The 21,073-nt window shown below is 33.6% G+C and overlaps 2 protein-coding genes across 2 annotated transcripts in view; both read right to left on the reverse strand.

The window, feature by feature from the left end:
* The window catches only part of LOC134841466 (sorting nexin-2-like), a 45,359-nt gene extending 42,620 nt beyond the window's left edge, over positions 1 to 2,739 (reverse strand). Inside the window, exons 1-3 of the mRNA XM_063857474.1 lie at positions 2,547 to 2,739; positions 2,202 to 2,226; positions 1,905 to 2,077 (exon numbers count right to left, since the gene is read on the reverse strand). Coding sequence (XP_063713544.1) covers positions 1,905 to 2,077; positions 2,202 to 2,226; positions 2,547 to 2,723 — 375 coding nt within the window. The 5' untranslated portion in view covers positions 2,724 to 2,739. The remainder of the gene's footprint in view (positions 1 to 1,904; positions 2,078 to 2,201; positions 2,227 to 2,546) is intronic.
* A 1,317-nt stretch (positions 2,740 to 4,056) lies between these two features.
* The window catches only part of LOC134842955 (daf-12-interacting protein 1-like), a 51,784-nt gene continuing 34,767 nt past the window's right edge, over positions 4,057 to 21,073 (reverse strand). Inside the window, exon 5 of the mRNA XM_063859493.1 lies at positions 4,057 to 4,250. Within this exon, the coding sequence (XP_063715563.1) occupies positions 4,158 to 4,250 (93 nt within the window). The 3' untranslated portion in view covers positions 4,057 to 4,157. The remainder of the gene's footprint in view (positions 4,251 to 21,073) is intronic.

Genomic DNA, 21,073 nt, shown 5'->3' on the forward strand with positions numbered 1-21,073 from the left:
CGCATACTGAAGTCCTTCTTGGACTTGTTCACTGCCGCATGGGCTCAGTTAGGTGTCCTGTGTCAAAAAGCCTCCATCCATTTGCTACGGTGTTATGCAATGCAGGCTATAGGCCCACAGTACAGTTAGCAGAAGCAGTAACTGCTAATTGAACAAGTTCAAGAAATTTATATAAACTGGTTACAGGGGCCAACGGCAAGCGAGTTTGCCGAAGATGACTTTTCTTTTGATTTTTTGAGCAAAAGTGAATCAATTTATAATACAATCAATCATGGGAATATTCCAAAGGACCTCAATCTTTATCAAGGTTTAAGGCGCCTATTCTGTGCTGCCATGGATATTTGCTTGTCTTCCAATTAAAATTCTGATGACTTGAAATTGAGGTTTTGTTCTATTCTATTGATTGTAATATTTGCACTCTAAATTTTGTTATAATCATTGTCCTACAAACAAGTTAGTGCTATAGGGCAGTCATCTGAAATCCAATTGCGTTCCCAGGCTGTCCTCTCAGAGTTATGAATTGTGTATATCGTTACATATTTGTATTCATAACTCTTGAGAAATAAATCTTCTTCTTCAATGGTTAGGATACTGCTATCAAGCGAAATGATTAAGAATTTTTCTCGGCCAAGCAAACTTAGGTCGAATTGCACTAAGGCAACATTTTGATTCCCTAACTCCCGCAAAACTCGCAAAGTTTTTTGGAGTGGTTTGACGTGGACACAGACTTCGTTAATCTTCAGTGTCATTATTAACCTCAATTATCATACCGATTAAAAAAACTAGTTCTCTTATTCATGTTATCGGAAGTATTGAAGACGGCTTTTTCGGTGCTCACGAAAAATATATTCGTGTTTATTTCAGTACACAAAACAATAAATTCTAAACCGGGTAACGGTCTCTAAAAAAGCTCCAAATTCGAAAAAGCTCCAAGAAAGAATTGACGAGCCGAATACACCATCCATTTGAAACTTCCAATATTTAGATGGTATTTTGTTACATTAAAATGTTCTTGATATTGTATTTTCCTATTTATATTGTCTAAAACAGACCGGAGATGAAATTCTGATCGCTGATTTTTTTAAGTTTGGAAATGCATCAGGAGCTCAATTTTTTCTGGACTTTAGATTTTGAAATATTGCAAATATTTCTGATAGCTTGAAGCAAATTGCGACCAAATTTTTCAAGCAAGCAAATCGATGAAAGAAAACTTGAATCATTTTAATTTGATTTTGATTGCTTAAAAGGGTTCGAAACTGAAAATATTTCAAATGCAGTTTTGAAACATTTCAAACTGATTTAGATAGACTGAACAGTTTTCACACAAGCTATTCAAAACTATAGTAAGCAAGTACAACGCTTTGACCTAAAAAACACAAAAAATTCTTAGAGTTGCATCCTGCAAATTACTCGCGCTTGAGAAACAAGAGTTGTTTGCGGAATGCTTCAAACGTCAAAAAATCTTGAAAATTGTTTTAGCAACGTGTTTACTTCAGATTGGTTCTGCCAAATTAAATTTTGTTTCGTTTTCCTCAATTTTCTGCATGTTTCGAGTCATGTTTATTTTTCAAATTATTCTGACAGCTTAAAACGACTTCACTACGTTCATTGACTCTTAAAAACAATAAAAACCAACCATGAAAGAAATATCAGAAAAGAGAAGCTTGTTAATAATTGCGTTGTTTAGGAAATGAAATAGACTGACTGATATCGAAAAACAACCAAAACAATGTTTAAAATTCACATACAAGATTCAAGTTATAATAGAAAAGACTCTCGTTAGTCTATTTTTAATGATCATTGCCACCTTCTGCTCAAAATTTATCATTTTTTATAGTTAAGATTTAAAAATGAACACCTAGCACGCATGCTTTTTGAAACTTACACAATAGATCTATAATTACCTGCGCAGATTCTGTTGGTTTTCTAGCAGGTGCGGAATAAACAGAGAACGGCGTGGGAGACTCGGAAGCCCCTGCAATTCCGGAGACAGTAGGCATCACAGAAGCAGCCTCATATGTTTTAACAGTGTTAGATGGCGCGTTGTCACCCATTGGTGCATCCAGATCAGCAAAAGCTCCAACACGAAAAATGGCGAAATCACAAAAATCGGTGAATAACGTTTTTTAAAGAGTCGCAACTTTTAATTGTTAATTCTAAGTGAAATGAATATGCATCAATATAAAATGAACTCAGCTAACCTTTTGCAGTTTTGTCTGTCGAAGCCTGAAAACAGAAAATAACTGTGTAACTGGGGTAGTTTGAAATTTAACTTAACTGCAATTTAAAATTGCATACACCAAAACAATTAGTATCAAAGAATACTAGTCGCAGTATTAAACAATGGAAAACTTTTGATTCATACTTTTAATATGAATGCTGTCTTATCGATAGAATAAATTAAAATGATCAGTTTCTTATTATGAAAAAGAAAACACAGCATAACTATAAAAACAGAAGTTTGACAGCATTCAATCATAACAGCGAGTTGATTAAAAACAGAGCAGATAACTAATTAGTAAATTGAATTAAAAGTCATTACTTACAGGTGCTAGTGGTTTGGCGACAGCAGAAGCAGCAGCCGGGAAAAGCTCATCATCACTGTCTAGATTCACACTCACTCCCTCATTGGGATTGAGCCCACCATCTCCACTGCCACTACCACCACCCTCTGCTCCACTGCCATTCAGATTCACTTCATCTCCGAATTCCAAGTCAGACATGACTCTTACTACAGCATGAACTGATAGAAAATTCAAACACCACGGTCAAAGCTCACATTTTGCACAAGTAAAAAAGCCACTGTTGGGCAATTGTTAAACAATGAAACTCTTCTCCCCTCGAGAAAACCCTAGATCCGCCTACGAACAAGACACAACTCAAGATGCATTTAATTTGATCATTTTGCAGCAGTCTTGAGCTACGAACTTTAATGTCGTTGTTTCCATAAATTTTCCACCAAACTTCATTTTATTTCTTTTGAACTGAAGTTTTGAGCAACTGCTTTACGTTACAGGGGTCCCAAACGAATAGAGGGGTCCCAAACGAGTAGAGAGGTCCCAAACGATATTTGGTTTCAAAGACTTACCAATGTAATCGGGGTCTGAAAACGCCAGATTTCCTGATCTGCATTAGGTTTTGCATCGTATTGAATTCAATCTCGAATGAGCAAAGTATAAAAGTTGTTCATGCGAGAAGAAACGCTCTTAGCGACAAAATTGAAATATCAGCCTGAAAATTTAAACTTCGTTATTTCTTACTCTTTCACGCGGATTGAAAAACCTAGTGCAAATGAAGAAATCTGGCGTTTTCAGACCTGGGTTACATTGGTAAGTCTTTGAACCTAACATTGATAACTTTATAGAAGGTAGTTCTGATCATTTGCTCGAGGTCTATATAAAAAATTTGCAGAAAATCGAAGTTAATGAGATCCTAAATGGACATTAAAAACAAGCAATTAAGAGAATAAAAAATGAATTTGCGCTTAATTTAGTCCACTAGTGTATATATGACCCTAAACTACTTCATCGACTCTGAAAACTGAAATCTTCATGTATTAACTATCATACTTTAACCTCATCATTTTAATCTTTGCTTCAAAGAAAAATTTAAAGTTGGGTTTTGGGCTTAACTTATACAAAAACAAGGTTTTAAAAAAAGCGTAACTATAGCAGAAACGAAAATGAGTTTAAGTGTTAAATTTTCTTGCAGTATTTCACACAAAATAAGATATTATTTCACTTTTAGCGACAGAAAAAATCGATGATTTTTTTTTTCAGAATAAATTACCATCAAACATGACAAAAATTGTATTCAAGTTGGCGTCTTTGCAAATACACAAATTTCATCAACAAAGTCAAATAAATTTATTTACGCTAGGTGAGAAAGAAAAACTGAGAGAAAGGGCAACACGCTACTGGAAATCAGTATAACCAAGCACCGGGGTCAAATAAAAATATTTATTATCTATCTGAACAATTTTCAGCTCTGATTAGGTGCCGTTTTTTCGACGTATTCTATTAAAATAAATCTAAAGTACTAAAACTTTCTGTAACTTTAAAATACTATAAGAGCTCAAAATTGGTGTCATGGAAAGACCATCAATTTCAGAAATTAGCGATACCCAAAGAAAAGAGTTTATAAGAAACACAATATAATTACAACCCATACATCTCCAGTAGATTCTGCCGCGTCTTCTTCAGAACTTCTTCAATAGGAATTGACTTCAGAAGGGAGATTCTTTCCGCAACCTAGTGTATAAAAGTCAGACCCTAGCAGACCATCTGCGATCCGCTAAACTATGAAAATAGATTACGAATAAACATCAGTTCCTTGAAAAAAAAAGCTTTTTGGGCTATTACAAAATCCTGACAGAGACAATATAAAAAGATAATTCCTAAACAACTTCTGGATTTTTTTTTGGATTTGCTAAGTTTCGCCTAAAATACTAACTCCAAACTACAATTTTCATTGCGAATACAATTTTAACGGCCAGCGAATGTTTCCTTAGATTCAGGTAGACTGCATCAAAATCATATATGCATAGCATTCTCCGCTACTGCAAAAATTTAGGAACTTCGTAAATGTATTAGTTGTCGGCAAATATTTTCTTTCTGTTAACAAATTGCGAGTTTTTTCTTGACGCTTACTTCATGACCACGACTAAGTGGGCAGTAATTTTACTTAAACAACTACAGTTTTATTTGATTAAAACAAAGCAGTCAAAATCAAGTTCACGCAGGCGAACCAGAGCTTCGCAACACTTGTGATACAAAAACATAAGCCAGTGCTCAGGCGTCAAAAAATGACTGCTAAAACAATCTCCAACATGTTTCATATTTTCCAAAAACCTCGAAGACTCCTCCCATTCTCAGGCAACTTTTGAATCATAAAAACTCCTTTCTCAAACTTGAACCAGGTGAAGGAAATATAAGAAAAATGGGTAAAAAACTTTTCTTATCTTCGAATATTTACGATCAGATCAAAATTTTAAAAAAAGACGGGTCCATTCAAGAATTTTTTGAATTTGACAAACTTGAACCAGTCGAAAGAATTATTTGTGAAAAACTAATACACTATTACATTAATACACCATAAGGATTTTCAATTTTAGTTAAAATTACTCAAATCATAACAAAAGTCAATTTTTTTTAATTACACAAAATAAGTTCGAGGCCGGATTCGAAGTAAAGCCTATGATTTGGACCCTTAGTCTCGGTTAAACGCACAACATGAAGCTCAGAGTCTCAATTGATTATCAGCCAATCTATGAAATCATTCAGTGATTCTGTTGTTAAAAGTCTTTTGTTACCTGAAAAAGCAAGCGTAAAAACATTCAAAAAGTTAAGAGCATAATAACATTACAACATTAAGCATTTATTAAGGGGTCTTATAAATTTAATGTTGAATAGTTTTTGTCCATATAGATTCACGCTATTTTCAATTCTTGATGCACTATAAGATAATGTTAGCCATTTGAGGGGGAAAAACTTTAAAAAGAAAAATCTCATTTCTTTAGTAATTGACCAAATTTACTAGCTCTCAGAGCCTTTTCTGCCGAACATCAACATAGCCAACAGACAGTTGAAAAAGAGTCATGATCGCAAGGAAACAGAAAAAAAATGCTTTTTTTGAAAAACTTCAAATTTGGAATGACAAAAAATTAAATAGCCTTACAAACTATTTGAATTTCGAGAACAAGGTTCTGATTGAAACTTATTCGATAAATCAGCTTAATTTGAGAAAACAGGATCAAAAGTAAATTTTTTCCGCTCAGAAGTCTAAATTAAAACCCACTTTCGAAACTTGAAGTCAATGACGCTATTCGCGATCTCAACACTTTTGTTGCTCGATAGTGGGAATTTGCCTTTCTTTCAACAACGAGAATAAAGTGGATTAAAAAAAATCAAACGGCGAAAAATACAATTTTAGCATTAACAAAATTAAGACTTCCTGAAAAAAACTGAAACAGATCGACAAGACCTATATAAGATTATTCACTATGTTCATGACCCTTAAAAATCAGTTAAACTTACTCGTTCTGCCAATTAAAAAGATTAGAGTTACAAACGATTACGCAAAAGCACCAGATACATATAATGTCTAGATTTTTCTGCTAGAAATTTTAGTTGGCTAATTCTTTACCTATTGTATTTGAAAACCAGTTCAATAATTGAAACACTAGTGCAGTAATTGAAACACTATTGTAATAATTGAACACATGCGAGAACATGTGATATTTGAGAACATGTAATATTGAAATATTTGATACACTTGCGAGAACGCAAAAACAGCTCTATAAAGTGCAATAAAAAAAATTAGAAATAAGCCTCGAATTAGCAAAATATCGGATTCCTCTGAGATTCGAAACTGCGACCTGGTGTCTAAGAGTCTCACACACTAAGCACTCTGCTACGGAAGCTCAAAAGGCTCCAAACACTAGCCACCACAAATAAAGCAAAAAACAGATGCTATGCAATTTCCAATGATATAGTGAAGTTTTCGAATAAGTGAACACTTTTAATGAACACTTATATTAGCGAGTTATGTTAGAAAAAAGACTGTTCGTAATAACACACTTAACTGATCGTAAGTGTAAAACATAGCCAACTAACATTTGGAAAAGAGCAATGAACTTGTTTTTTCAAGAGGCTTGAACTTTTGAATTTCGAAGAAAAAAATAGATGGCCTTAAAGCTCTTTGAATTTGTAGAAAAATTTATGACGGCCATTTTTTTGTTGGAAATAATCCAAATTGAGATAGCTGGATCAATAGGCAAAACTTTTATTTTGCTGAAAAATCTGATAATTAATTTCCATTTTCAAAATTCGAAGTCGATCGCTCACGTTGTTCGTGACCTTTACATTTTTGCTGTTCGATAGTGGAGTTTGCTTTCCTTTTAGCAATGGAAATGCACTGAACTTAAAAAGAAATCAGTATTCAAACCGCGAAAAATCAAAATATGTAAGACCTATATAAGAGTTTTCACTACTTTCATTACTCTTAAAAATACCTTTTTTAGAACAATCACTGATATAGAAGGAACAATTCAATGAAAAAGCCCCAATGAAAACCGTTCGAATATGACCGTTTCATACTATAATAATAAAAGGACAATAAATTTACTTAAAGAATAATTGGAAACTTATTATAAGCTTATTATTAGCCTATTAGAAGCTTTATGCTAAAGTTTATTTGATTTGCCTTTTGAACTCGAAATTGGACCTAATATCAAAAACTTCCAACCAATTTTTCTTTCTTCTCGACACAGAGAACTCTAAGAAAAAATTAAAAGACACCAGAAGTTCCTCATAGAAAGTGCCTCCCCATTTTCAATGGTCGGAGCAAGGATTGATTCTTATAGCATATGAATTATCTTTATATAATGAGCAACTTCAAATCGTTTTAAAAATGAAGAGTATTCAAGGAGTCTCCGCTAAATTTGAGTCTGAATAGCATGAAGCGTGTTTCTCACGCCCATGACATATTTTTTTTTGCAATTTTTGGATCTCGAAACGCTGTAAATAGGTACTCAATATGATAGCCACTTTTACTATCATCCTTAAAGATCGAGCGCCTTTAGCCTCCAGAAATAAAAAAAATCTATATTAACTGTACATGGATATTTCATAATAATATCTATGTGGGCTAATCATAGTCTTCACATTCACCAGTTCCATAACTCGTTAATTCTGATCAATAGCAAAAAACTCTGATTGATGGTTTCAATGATTGCAAATGCTTTCCTATCCGCAGTTGGTTTGCAATAAATTTGATAACCAAGCTTAAATTGTTCTACTTTGAGGTAAAAATCACAGGATTAGGAAACTATTTTAAATTTTGCTCCTAACACTAGAGAAACTCTTCCTTCATACTATCATGTTACTAGATTCCATCACTCTAACAAAAGACACAGTGGGGTGTATAGGTATTTCTCAACTGGAGGGGGCGGATTTTCAAAATGTTTGAAAATTTAATCGACTGTTTTTTATCGACCATATCCATATCCTTTTATTTCCTTGATCTCCCAAATCACGATTATCACCCTATTATGACAAACCCATCAAAAGTACTATATATTGGCGTCAAAAGAGCCTTGAGAAAACTTTAAGCATCGGTTAGCAAAAATGAATATTCTACTATAGTACCAAAGGGCGTATCACGGTTTTTCAACCAAGGATAAAAAAAATATAAGAAATAATATAAAAATATTATAATTATAAAAATGATATAATAATATTTACTAAGAAGGCGCTGTATCTATGTTAAACCCCGCAATTCAACCAACAACTTAAGCCATTTCTGTTTTTTATATATAGAATCGGAATACAGAAATCAAAATGGTAAAGAGCATAAACAGCTCAATGCTCAAAATGTTAGGAAGAATCACTTTTTTGAAGAGCAACTTCAGTTCTGTCTGCTGAACTGATACACCATCTCATCGACAGTCCATAGCGTTACGTAGGCAAATTATCGTCAACCAGATGTGGTCAACATTTTTGATCTGCTTGATTGTTTTGGGAAATCATGAATATCTAAGATTTTGAACTTTACTTTTCTCTGCTCGACAATTTCTTCTGTCGAGCCATCAAGGTCCTTTGCACCATGACTCAGCTTTTAATCGTCCCCATCTTTTACAGCTTTATTTAAGTGTATCATAACCATCAGGGCAGATGTATTTAGATATGAAACAATACGTAACTCTAATAGCATCAATGCACACTGATCCCACGATACTAATTGAAAAAGTCATTTCAAATGGAATTTGGTGCTCCGACGAAGTTGTTTTAACTCAGTCAATAAAAATCATAAATAAGACTGAACAAAAACATAAACAATGATTCTGAATAAGTTAATTGCAAAGGTCTCTAAAGTACTGCTATATATTGCGCTTTCATGAAAGAACTTACCATTGATTACAAAATTAGCAAAATTTTTCATTCGGAACACTTTAAGGATCTCGGCATTCAGCTGCTACTACAGCGCGTTACTAAACAGCATAACTGGTAGGACTCAAGATCGAAAAAAAACATGTCCTTCATTTGAAAAAAAAAATCATATTTCGGTTTTTCAATCTTTCAGGAGCTCATTGCCTAAATCTTGTGGAAAGGCCACTTCGCTGATATTATGGTTTGACCAAGACAATTAAAAATCAGCGATTTAACGTTTGCTGCCAGAATTTTAGGATATGCAGCGGTTTTAAAAATGAAGCGATTAAACTTATAGTGACCGTAAAGTGATTTGAAGTATCAACAAGATAGAGAGAGAGAGAGAAGACTTAATTTACCGCTTGGGGAATTTACAAAACAATCTTACAATTTACAAAACTTAACAGCAATAATAGAAATAGTTTATATTTTAAAAAAGATATTAAGAACGAAAATACAGGCAAATACATTTTGCCGACCACGTACAGCTCACTTTTTCATTGTAAGTTTGAAGCTTGCTCTAGTAGAAAAGGCTTTCCTCTTCCATTCACAAAATGAGTCACGAGCATCAAATTTCAGGTGATTTACCAGCTTTACAACTCGATCAAAATAAAAATTTCTCGTGTTCAAATATCTTCGATTTTTCAAAACAAACATGCAGTAATTTGAGCTCCGCAACGAACAATATTCTGAAAGGGTAACGTTATCGAAAATAATCAGGTCATATTTCCCGCGGAAAAGTCAATGGAAAAGGAGTAAATCACTTATCTCTAACTTATAGGAGATAGGGTAAACATTCAAGTTCAAGAGTGTAAAATTACAATCACCAGTTATGCTAATCCACTTAATGCAACGCTTATTTAAAGACTCCAACTTCTGAAGATCTGTTTTGCTTGGAGGTCAAATTGGAGATGCATAAGATAAAATGGAGAGAATACAAGTTTTGTATAAATTAATTTTGAGTGATCTAGATGCACTCATCGGAACATTTCTTTTCAGCATAAAGAAGACCTTATAGCACTTCGAAATTTTGTCAGCAACGTGTGGAGGGACCAACTTAAATTCGAAGTAAAAACAACACCAAGGTCTTTAAAACTTTGAATGCTATCAAGCAAAGTATTACCGATATAGAGAGTCGTTATGGAACAGTGAAAAAATGAGTATTTTTCAGTTCTCTGGATGTAAATCAAGAAAATTTTCAGTGCACCACCGCTGTAGAGCGGACAAGTCAGTCTGTAAGGAAGTAGAATTTACGCTGCAGCATTTGAGATCATCAGCAAAGAGAAAAGAAGAGGTGCTAAGGGTTGAGGGAAGCTCGTTTACAAACAGTAAGAATAAAAAAGGCCCTAAAATGGTACCTTGGGGCACCCCATTTGTCACTGAGGCAATTTCAGATAGCGTGCTATCTATGCGCACACGCTGGTAGCGATTGGATAAATAACTATGTAGAAGTTCTAGGAAATCATGATCAAGGCCATATGACGCAAGTTTATAAAGCAGCCTGTCATGTCGCACTGAATCGAAAGCTTTCCTAATGTCAGCATAAAACACGGTAGTAAAAAGACACTGCTCATGATCTTCAAAAATTTTATCACAAAAACTCAAAAGTTGAGTTACAGTTGAACGCCGAGACATGAACCCATATTGCGATGACGAAACTTTGTACCGGATTTTCAAATAAACATGATCAAATAAAACTCGTTCTAGACCTAGTGATAATTTCGGTAATAAGCTGATTGGCCGATAATTGAGAACATCACTGTAACTTTCTTATTAAGAGGCGAAACATACGCAGTTTTCCAAGCATCAGGCCAGACTTTGTGCTTCAAAACATTCTCGTAAAGCGCAATAACCAAGGGACACAGTCAGTTGATTAGAGCAGTACCTTAGAAATGCAGGAGGTACATTATCACAGCAAACTGAGGATGAATCATCAGCATAGCTTAAGAAGTTGAGAATTTTATCGAAAGAGATATCAATGGAATTTAACGAAATTGACGAACAAGTATAGAGCTGTAACACATCGACCGAACAGGAAGGTTTGAAGACTGAAGCGAAAAAGCGATTAAATAAATTGGATTTTTCCAAAATGGTGCGAGCTTTAAATGACCCCCAACGTAAGGTGCCAGGAAATGTACACTTATTGGAAATGCTCTTGAGAATTTTGAAACAGTTGTTAACATTCAAATTTGCAAATGAGTTGAGATAACATAATTTATCTAGTTCTAAGTTTCGGTCAAGCTCAAGTGCCAGAAAACTATGATCGCAAGCCGGGAATTGTCGTGTCTTTGAAGGTAGTTTATTAATAAGGTGAACGGTAGATGAACTGTAGTAAAAATGTAGTTGGTGTCGTTTTTTCCGTTTCAGCTGTGCAGATGCTGCCACTTCACCTGATATTGTAGGTATAAACAGAGTTGAAAAAATTTCAAGTAAATGCAAGTTAAGAAAAAACTTTATATTCTAAATTATGTGAGTGGATCAAAAAATTTGCCTTCAAAAACCATGTTCATTTTAAAATAGATATATACACAAACTCACCCCCCATTTACTAAACCTTTGCGAGAAAAAATCGAAACTATCTTTTTAGAACAACTTCACTGCTGTCAGCTCACCTGACTAGCGACTCTATTCATTGATCCACATCGATATACAGGAAAAAACTGTGACAATCAGATGTGATCCATGATGTTGTACTCGACTTCTCTTTCCAAGAAATAAGAAATTCTTTTTCGTGCCATTGCGCTACATCTTCGCTTTAAGCCAAGCATCAAATTCTGTCCGCATATGTCAAACCGACAAAAATTATCAACAAAAAATGCAGGTATCATGATAAAGAACGATTTCTAATTGTCTGATAGAAGCGACACACGAAGATCTCGGGACAATGTAACTTTAAAAAAAGATATCTTTTGAGTGAATTTCGAGACTCTGATTAGGTTATCTTCAATCGCTCCTTAGATAAGCCAGGAAAAATGAATTGAGCTGAAAAAGCAACAAAATATGAAACTAGATCAAATAATTACAGTGGTTTCTGAACTACTGCTATCTGTTGCAATTTCATGAAAAATTGTATCATTGATTACAAATTTCTCACAACTTTGCACTCGAAACACCTTGAGTTTTTCAAAAACCACTTGTAACTACAGCGCATTACTAAACACCATGATTCATGGTTGAAAACATCCCCTTAAATTTGAACGAAAAATGTGTATAAAAAATAAGCTAATCTAACTTTTTAATGTTCGTAACTTGAATCTTGTCATAACGCCAATTCACTGTGATTAGGCCTCAAACCGACCACTGAAAACTCTGCGACTACACACAGGCTTGTTGTATGTTCTGTCATGCAGCAGCTTAAAAAAAACAAGCGATCAAACTGAAACTTGAAGCTTAGTTATTCGGCTTTCAACTGGATACAATCACTCAAACAATTCTAATTTATCTTGTTTGAGGATCATCATCTGTCAAGTTAAAATTACAAGTTTAATTTTGACCAGAAAGACTCACAAGTTCAATTGCGTTTCCATAAATTTAGTGTCAATTGGGTAACTTTTCCAGCGTCAAAAAAATAACGATACCATTCAGGTGATCTTGGAAATCAATCTGAGCAAAAATTATGCAAAAAAAAAGATTGTTGGTTGGTACGATCAGTTTGGTCGAACAATTTTTGAGAGCAAATGATTTTTAATTTAACTAATTTTTCCGCGCAATTCAAACTTTTAGCCAAGAACAACTTTCATAGGGTTCAGTTCATGCTAGTTAAGAAAAAAAGAGCTGCACATATCCCAAATTTTCTGCGTGTATACTGTTCAATTCAAGGAAACTCGAGAAAAGAAAGTGCTACAACATCATGATTTCAGTGAGCTCCTCGCAGATTGTCTCATATGAGGCTACGAATTGCTACTTTGCTCACCAAAAATTATCACAGCAAAATGCGAAACGCAAAAATTAATCCAAATCTGGTCTAAGCAATTGTGGTTACTTTAAAATAACTTTATTCAAGTTAAAGGATATCTTTTCTGCGCGGTAAATCACTTTTAATGAAATTATTATAATTTCAAAAATATTTTTCGAAACAGCAAATAGCATAACAGCCTGTAAGAGGGGCCTAGATAAGAAAATTTCATAGAATTGCACGCTTCATTATCAAAAAAAGCGGGCTTTGATTTCTTATAATAAAAACGACGCAATTAAACAAAAGCCCTAATGCAATGGCGAGAGTAGCAATGAGATACGTTATTATACAGATAGAGTCCAAAAAGTATTTGAATATAGTAATCTTCATCCGTTTCTCAATTACGTTATGGCAGTGACGCTGCTTTTTCCAGTCGATCAACCTTCTTTTTTCGAGAAAAAAAATCGATCATATTTTCATCTTTTAGTGAGCAAACTATGGTTTTCTTCAATTTCACTGCGCATGTTAACTGCTTATTCAAAAAAACCAAACATTATCAAATTAGCTTCAACCTATTCCGAGGAAATTCCATCTAATTATAATTTGATTTGTTGATTTGGCAATAATTGGACTCAAAAATCGATGTTGTTAATTCGCACCGTATTTATGACGAGACTGCGGTTCAATTTTCAGCTGTTGCAGTTTTTGTTATAAGTCGGCCACGATATACAACGGCTTCAAGAATGGAGCCCATCAGAGCAGAGTAGCTAAAAATGCAAGGATCATTAAACAGCTCCATGCCACAAAAAAGTATCGAAGAATCAAGTTTTTGTAGAGAAAATTCAGTTATGCCAGCTCAACTGATACCTTAATCTCTTCAGCAGTCTATATCGATAATCAGGCAAAATTTTGTCAACCAGATCTGGACAATAAAATTGCACTGCTTGATTTATTTTGAAACATCATAATCATCTTGATTTGTTTCAAAACACCAATGTTTCTCATTCGAACAAATGAGAACTTCTTTCGCGCAATTATGCTTCCCCTACAATTAAAAACAAATTTCAAACTTTGTCAATATATAGCTAGTTAACGAAGAGTGTTCAGCAAATAACATCAAAAATATTTTCCAGCTTTTACATTTTGTATCAATAACTATCAGAGCTCAGGTAATATGATATGAAACCATCTCTTACTGTCTGATAAAATCAAATCACATAAAATTCGAGACCCTGCAACTCAATAGAAGATCGTATTTGACTAATTTTTGGGCTCTGATGAGGGTATTTTGAATCAATCATTAGAAGAACCATGGAAAGGAAGAAACAATTTGAATGAAAAATATAAACAATGAACCTTGATCAGTTAATTGCATTGATTTCTGAAGTATTGCTATGTTGCGCTTTCAAAAAAATTTCTGTAATTGATAACAAATTTCTCACGATTTTTTATTCGGAACACTAAAGTTCACAGCTTTCCGCTGTTTATAGAGCGGGCTACTAAAGATCATAACTGGTAGAACTCAAGATCAAATCAAACATGCCCTTCAAACTTTTAAATAAAATTTTCATAGTTAAGGTTTTTCAAAATTTTCAGGAGCTCGTTACTTCTATTTTGCGATGAAAGTTACTACGCTGTAATTATGCCTCAAACCGGGGAATTGAAAAATCAACGATTACACAATTGCTGCCAGTATGTTAGGATATGCAATGGTTGCAAGAATGAAGCGCGATTTAAATTATACTGAATAAAAATTGACTTGGAGAGTTAAAAAGATGGCAGCAAATAGATTTGATATCAACTGCATCGATTAATTTAAGATTTGCTCTCTCGCCTTCTTTTGCTTTTGAAACAATTTTTGTCAAAAAGATTGATAGGAGATTTGCTTTTCTTGATTTTAGCATAATGCTAAGAAAAAATGTTCGCAGGAAAATCAGAAAATCTTTTCATGATGACATTTAAGTGATCTTAGAAATAATCCTAAAATTCAAATGACTTAATTAGCTGATTCAAAGCCGAAAAATTAGCTGATTTTCCAACGCATTTACGCTCTTTTTTCAATAACAACTTTCATTCAATTCCAACTTTCACAGCGCGAAGTTTGAAAACAATTGCGGAAAATTTCTGGCTAAAGTAAGTTTCTCGCAACTCGTCGCAAATAAAGCTAACACTTTCAAATTATTTCAAGAAAAACTAGCCTACTTGGCGAAAAAAGTAAGCTTGGCAATATATTGCTCCGATTGATTTATTTTTATGTAAATTTTCACATAAAGTGTTTCATAACAAGATTATGTTCCATCTTTACATTCCTAAATAACTGTATTATATATATATAAAATCAGGTAATGAGATATAAAACGATCTCTAGCTGTCTGATAGTATCAAGGCACATAGAAATCGAGACACTGCAGCTCAACAGAAGATTGATTTTGACCAAATTTTGGGTCTCTGATAGGATTATTTTCAAGCAACCTGAAGAAAAATCATGGATAAGTAAAATTAACTTGATTGTTAGAAAATTCAATCAAGATCAAACAATTGCAGTGGTTTTTGAAGTAATGTTATCTATTTCGCTTTCCTGAAAAAAAAGTACATTTAATTTCAATTTTTTAAAACAATTTTCAATCGGAACACCTTGGGTTTCTCAGAACTCAGTTGCAACTACAGCGCACAACCAAACAGCTTAAATGGTATAAAACTGGAACAAAAACATATCAATCAAATTGAAAAATAAATCTGTTTTAAATAAGGGGTTAATTAAACGTTTCAAAGCTCGTCCCTTGAACCTTGTGAGAAGGCCGCTTAGTTGTCACTAAAAAACTGATACTTGGTTGGTACTTTGAATGAAAAGAATTGTTGATTTTACTGATTTTTCATAGCAACTAGGATTTTCAGTCATAAAAATTTTCATTAGGTTCAGCTCATGCAAATTTGGAAGAAAAAAACTCCGTATATTTGAAAGAAAAAATCAAACAACATTGCAATCAAATGAACATTTTGTTCATTTTGAGGAAATTCTATCGGACTTCAATCTCCAAAGATATTTGAGAGAAGTATTTGCAAATAAAATCACGATTACAGTGAGCTCCTAGCAGGTTGTCTTTTATGAAGTAATGAACCGCTCGTTCGCCAATAATTGTCAAAGCCCAATGTGAAACGCGAAAAAAAATGATTTAAAGCAATTTTAGATACTTTCGAATATCGATATTCAAGTTAAAGAATATTTTTATGGGCGTAAGTCATTTCTAATGATATAATTAAAATTTCATATTTATGTAGAAACAGCAAATATACTTAAAAACTGCAAATTTACCAATCGCTTAGATTGGTAAATTTCATGGAATTAGAAACTCCAGCAGACTAAAGAGGCATCAATTCTAGAAAACTCTAACTCAAGTGAATATAACACAGCCTATCGCAATGGCGTCAGTAACATTGCGATAAGTTAATTCATTAAAGGAGCCAAAAGTGTATTTGGACAAACTAATCCTTTTCAGCCGTTTCTCGATTTCGATGTGGCAGTGACGATATTTTTTCAGTCCATCGATCTTCCTTTTTCAAAAAAAAATCAATTACATCTCCAACCTTTGCTGCGCACTCCGTGATTTCCTTCGATTATGATGTTTCTGAGGATTGAACTTGACTAAAAATTAGATACTGAAGAGGTTATTTTCTATCAACTATAAGAAGAACTACGGAAACTACAGTTAAATTAATAAACAGAATATTGAATCTGGATCAATTAAATGCAGTGGTTTCGAAGTACTCTTATCTATTCCGATTTCCTGAAAAAAGTACATTTATTTTCAATATTTTTTTAATTTTTCAATCAGAACACCTTGGGCTTTTCAGAATTCAGTTTCTATCACAGCGCACAAGCAAACAGCATAAATGGTATCAAAATGGAAGAAAAACATGTCCGTCAAATTGTAAACGAAATGTGTTTAAAAAATGGGGTTGTTTAAAACTTTCAGAGCTCGTACCTTGAAACTTGTGAGAAGGCCCACTCGATGTGGCTAATAAAAAGGAGTGATACTTGGTTGGTACGATCAGTTTACTCGAACAAATTTGAAGAAGAATTGTTGATTCAATCAATCTCCAAAGACATTTCAGAAAAGTATTTGCAAAAAAAATCATGCTTACAGTGAGCTCCTAGCATTTTGTCTTTTATGAGGTAATGAATCGTTCGTTCGCCAATAAATATCAAAGCCTAATCAAAAACGCGAAAAATTAATTAAAAATGATTTAAGGCAATTTTGGTTACTTTCAAACATCGATATTCATGTTCAAGGATATTTTAATAGGCGGTAATTCAATTGTGATACCTTTATTAAGACTTCATATTTATGTAATAACAGCCAAAAACAGAGCAACGTGAAGCCAGGCTTAGATTGGAAAATTTCACGGAATTGGACACTCCAGTAGGCAAAACAGGCATCATTTCTAGTAAAATCAAACTCAAGTGAACATAACACAGCGTATCGCAATAGCGTCAGTTAACTTAGGACACATTAGAATATTATAGAGCCAGAAATCCATTTGGAAGTAGTAATCCTCTTCAGCCGTTTCTCGAAATCGATGTGGCAGTGACGATATTTTTCCAGTCCATCGAGCTTCCTTTTTCAAAAAAATCAATTACATCTCCGACCTTTACTGCGCACTCTGTGATTTCCATCGATCATGATGTTTATGAGGATTGAACTTTACTAAAAATGGCTTCTGAAGAAGTTATTTTCAATCAACTATAAGAAGAATTACGGAAACTAAAGTTAAATAATTAGACAAAACATTGAATCTGGATCAATTAAATGCAGTGGTTTTGAAGTACTGTTATCTACTGCGATTTCCTGAAAAAAAGTACACTTATTTTCATTTTTTTTTTAAATTTTTCAATCGGAACACCTTGGGTTTCTCAGAATTCAGTTGCTACTCAAGCGCACAAGCAAACAGCATAAATGGTATCAAAATGGAAAAAAAACATGTCCGCTAAATTGTTAACGAAATGTGTTCAAAACATGGGGTTATTTAAAACTTTCAGAGCTCGTGCCTTGAAGCTTGTGAGAAGGCCCACTCGCTGTGACTAATAAAAAAGTGATACTTGGTTGGTACGATCAGTTTAGTCGAACAAATCTGAATGAGAAGAATTGTTGAATCAATCAATCTCCAAAGACATTTGAGAAAAGTATTTGCAAAAAAATCATGCTTACAGTGAGCTCCTAGTATATTGTCTTTTATGAGGTAATGAATCGTTCGTTCGCCAATAAATATCAAAGCCTAATCAAAAACGCCAAAAATTAATCAAAAATGATTTAAAGCAATTTTGGTTCCTTTCAAATATCGTTATTCATGTTCAAGGATATTTTTATAGGCGGTAATTCATTTGTGATAACTTAACTAAGACTTCATATTTATGTAATAACAGCCAAAAACAGAACAACGTGAAGCCAGGCTTAGATTGGAAAATTTCACGGAATTGGACACTCCAGTAGGCAAAACAGGCATCATTTCTAGTAAAATCCAAGTGAACATAACACAGCCTATCGCAATAGCGTCAGTTAAATTAGGACACATAAGAACATTATAGAGCCAGAAATCCATTTGGAAGTAGTAATCCTTTTCAGCCGTTTCTCGAATTCGATGTGGCAGTGACGATATTTTTCCAGTCCATCGAGCTTCCTTTTTCAAAAAAATCAATTACATCTCCGACCTCTACTGCGCACTCTGTGATTTCCATCGATTATGATGTTTCTGAGGATTGAACTTGACTAAAAATTGGCTTCTGAAGAGGTTATTTTCAAACAACTATAAGAAGAATTACGGAAACTAAAGTTAAATTATTAAACAAAACATTGAATCTCGATCAATTAAATGCAGTGGTTTTGAAGTACTGTTATCTACTGCGATTTCCTGAAAAAAAAACACTTATTTTCATTTTTTTAAATTTTTCAATCGGAACACCTTGGGTCTCTCAGAATTCAGTTGCTACTCAAGCGCACAAGCAAACAGCATAAATGGTATCAAACTGAAAAAAAACATGTCCGCCAAATTGTTAACGAAATGTGTTCAAAACATGGGGTTATTTAAAACTTTCAGAGCTCGTACCTTGAAACTTGTGAAAAGGCCCCCTCGCTGTGACCAAAAAAAAGATACTTGGTTGGTACTTTGAATGAAAATAATTGTTGATTTTACTGAATTTTCATAGCAATAAAGATTTTCAGTCAAAAAATTTTTCATAAGGTTCAGCTCACGCAAATTTGGAAAAAAAACTCCGTATATTCGAAAAGAAAAAATCGAACAACATTGCAATCAAGTGAACATTTTGTTCATTTTGAGGAAATTCTATCGGTCTTCAATCTCCAAAAATATTTGAGAGAAGTATTTGCAAATAAAATCACGATTACAGTGAGCTTCTAGCAGAATGTCTTCTATGAGTTAATGAACCGCGCGTTCGCCAATAAATATCAAAGCCTAATCAAAAACGCGAAAAATTAATCAAAATTGATTTAAGGCAATTTTGGTTACTTTCAAATATCGATATTCAAGTTCGAAGATATTTTAATAGGCGGTAATTCAATTGTGATAACTTTATTAAGACTTCATATTTATGTAATAACAGCCAAAAACAGAACAACGTGAAGCCAGGCTTAGATTCGAAAGTTTCACGGAAATGGACACTCCAGTAGGCAAAACAGGCATCATTTCTAGTAAAATCCAACTCAAGTGAACATAACACAGCCTATCGCAATAGCGTCAGTTAAATTAGTACACATTAGAACATTATAGAGCCAGAAATCCATTTGGAAGCAGTAATCCTCTTCAGCCGTTTCTCGGTTTCGATGTGGCAGTGACGATATTTTTCCAGTCTATCGAGCTTCCTTTTTCCAAAAAATCAATTACATCTCCGACCTTTACTGCGCACTCTGTGATTTCCATCAATTATGATGTTTCTGCGTATTGAACTTGACTATGAATTGGCTTCTGAAGAGGTTATTTTCAATCAACTATAAGAAGAATTCCGGAAACTAAAGTTAAATTATTAAACAAAACATTGAATCTGGATCAATTAAATGCAGTAGTTTTGAAGAACTGTTATCTATTGCGATTTCCTGAAAGAAGTACATTTATTTTCAATTTTTTTTTCATTTTTCCATCGGAACACCTTGGGTTTCTCAGAATTCAGTTGCTACTCAAGCGCACAAGCAAACAGCATAAATGGTATCAAAATGGAAAAAAAACATGTCCGACAAATTGTAAACGAAATGTGTTCAAAACATGGGGTTATTTAAAACTTTCAGAGCTCGTACCTTGAAACTTGTGAAAAGGCCCCCTCACTTAGACTAAAAAAAATGATACTTGGTTGGTACTTTGAATGAAAAGAATTGTTGATTTTACTGAATTTTCATAGCAATTAAGATTTTCAGTCAAAAAATTTTTCATAAGGTTCAGCTCATGCAAATTTAGAAGAAAAAGAAAATGGTATCAAAATGGAAAAAAAACATGTCCGACAAATTGTAAAAGAAATGTGTTCAAAACATGGGGTTATTTAAAACTTTCAGAGCTCGTACCTTGAAACTTGTGAAAAGGCCCCCTCACTGTGACTAAAAAAAATGATACTTGGTTGGTACTTTGAATGAAAAGAATTGTTGATTTTACTGAATTTTCATAGCAATTAAGATTTTCAGTCAAAAAAATTTTCAAAAGGTTCAGCTCATGCAAATTTAGAAGAAAAAGAAAATGGTATCAAAATGGAAAAAAACATGTCCGACAAATTGTAAACGAAATGTGTTCAAAACATGGGGTTATTTAAAACTTTCAGTGCTCGTACCTTGAAACTTGTGAAAAGGCCCCCTCGCTGTGACTAAAAAAAATGATAATTGGTTGGTACTTTGAATGAAAAGAATTGTTGATTTTACTGAATTTTCATAGCAATTAAGATTTTCAGTCAAAAAAATTTTCATAAGGTTCAGTTCATGCCAATTTAGAAGAAAAAAACTCCGTATATTCGAAAAGAAAAAATCAAACAACAATGCAATCAAGTGAACATTTTGTTCATTTTGAGGAAATTCTATCGGACTTCAATCTCCAAAGATATTTGAGAGAAGTATTTGCAAATAAAATCACGATTACAGTGAACTTCTAGCAGAATGTCTTTTATGAGGTAATGAACCGCTCGTTCGCCAATAAATATCAAAGTCTAATCAAAAACGCGAAAAATAATCAAAAATGATTTAGGGCAATTTTGGTTATTTTC

The sequence above is a fragment of the Symsagittifera roscoffensis genome, chromosome 3, assembly GCF_963678635.1.
Source record: "Symsagittifera roscoffensis chromosome 3, txSymRosc1.1, whole genome shotgun sequence".
Lineage (NCBI taxonomy): Eukaryota > Metazoa > Xenacoelomorpha > Acoela > Convolutidae > Symsagittifera > Symsagittifera roscoffensis.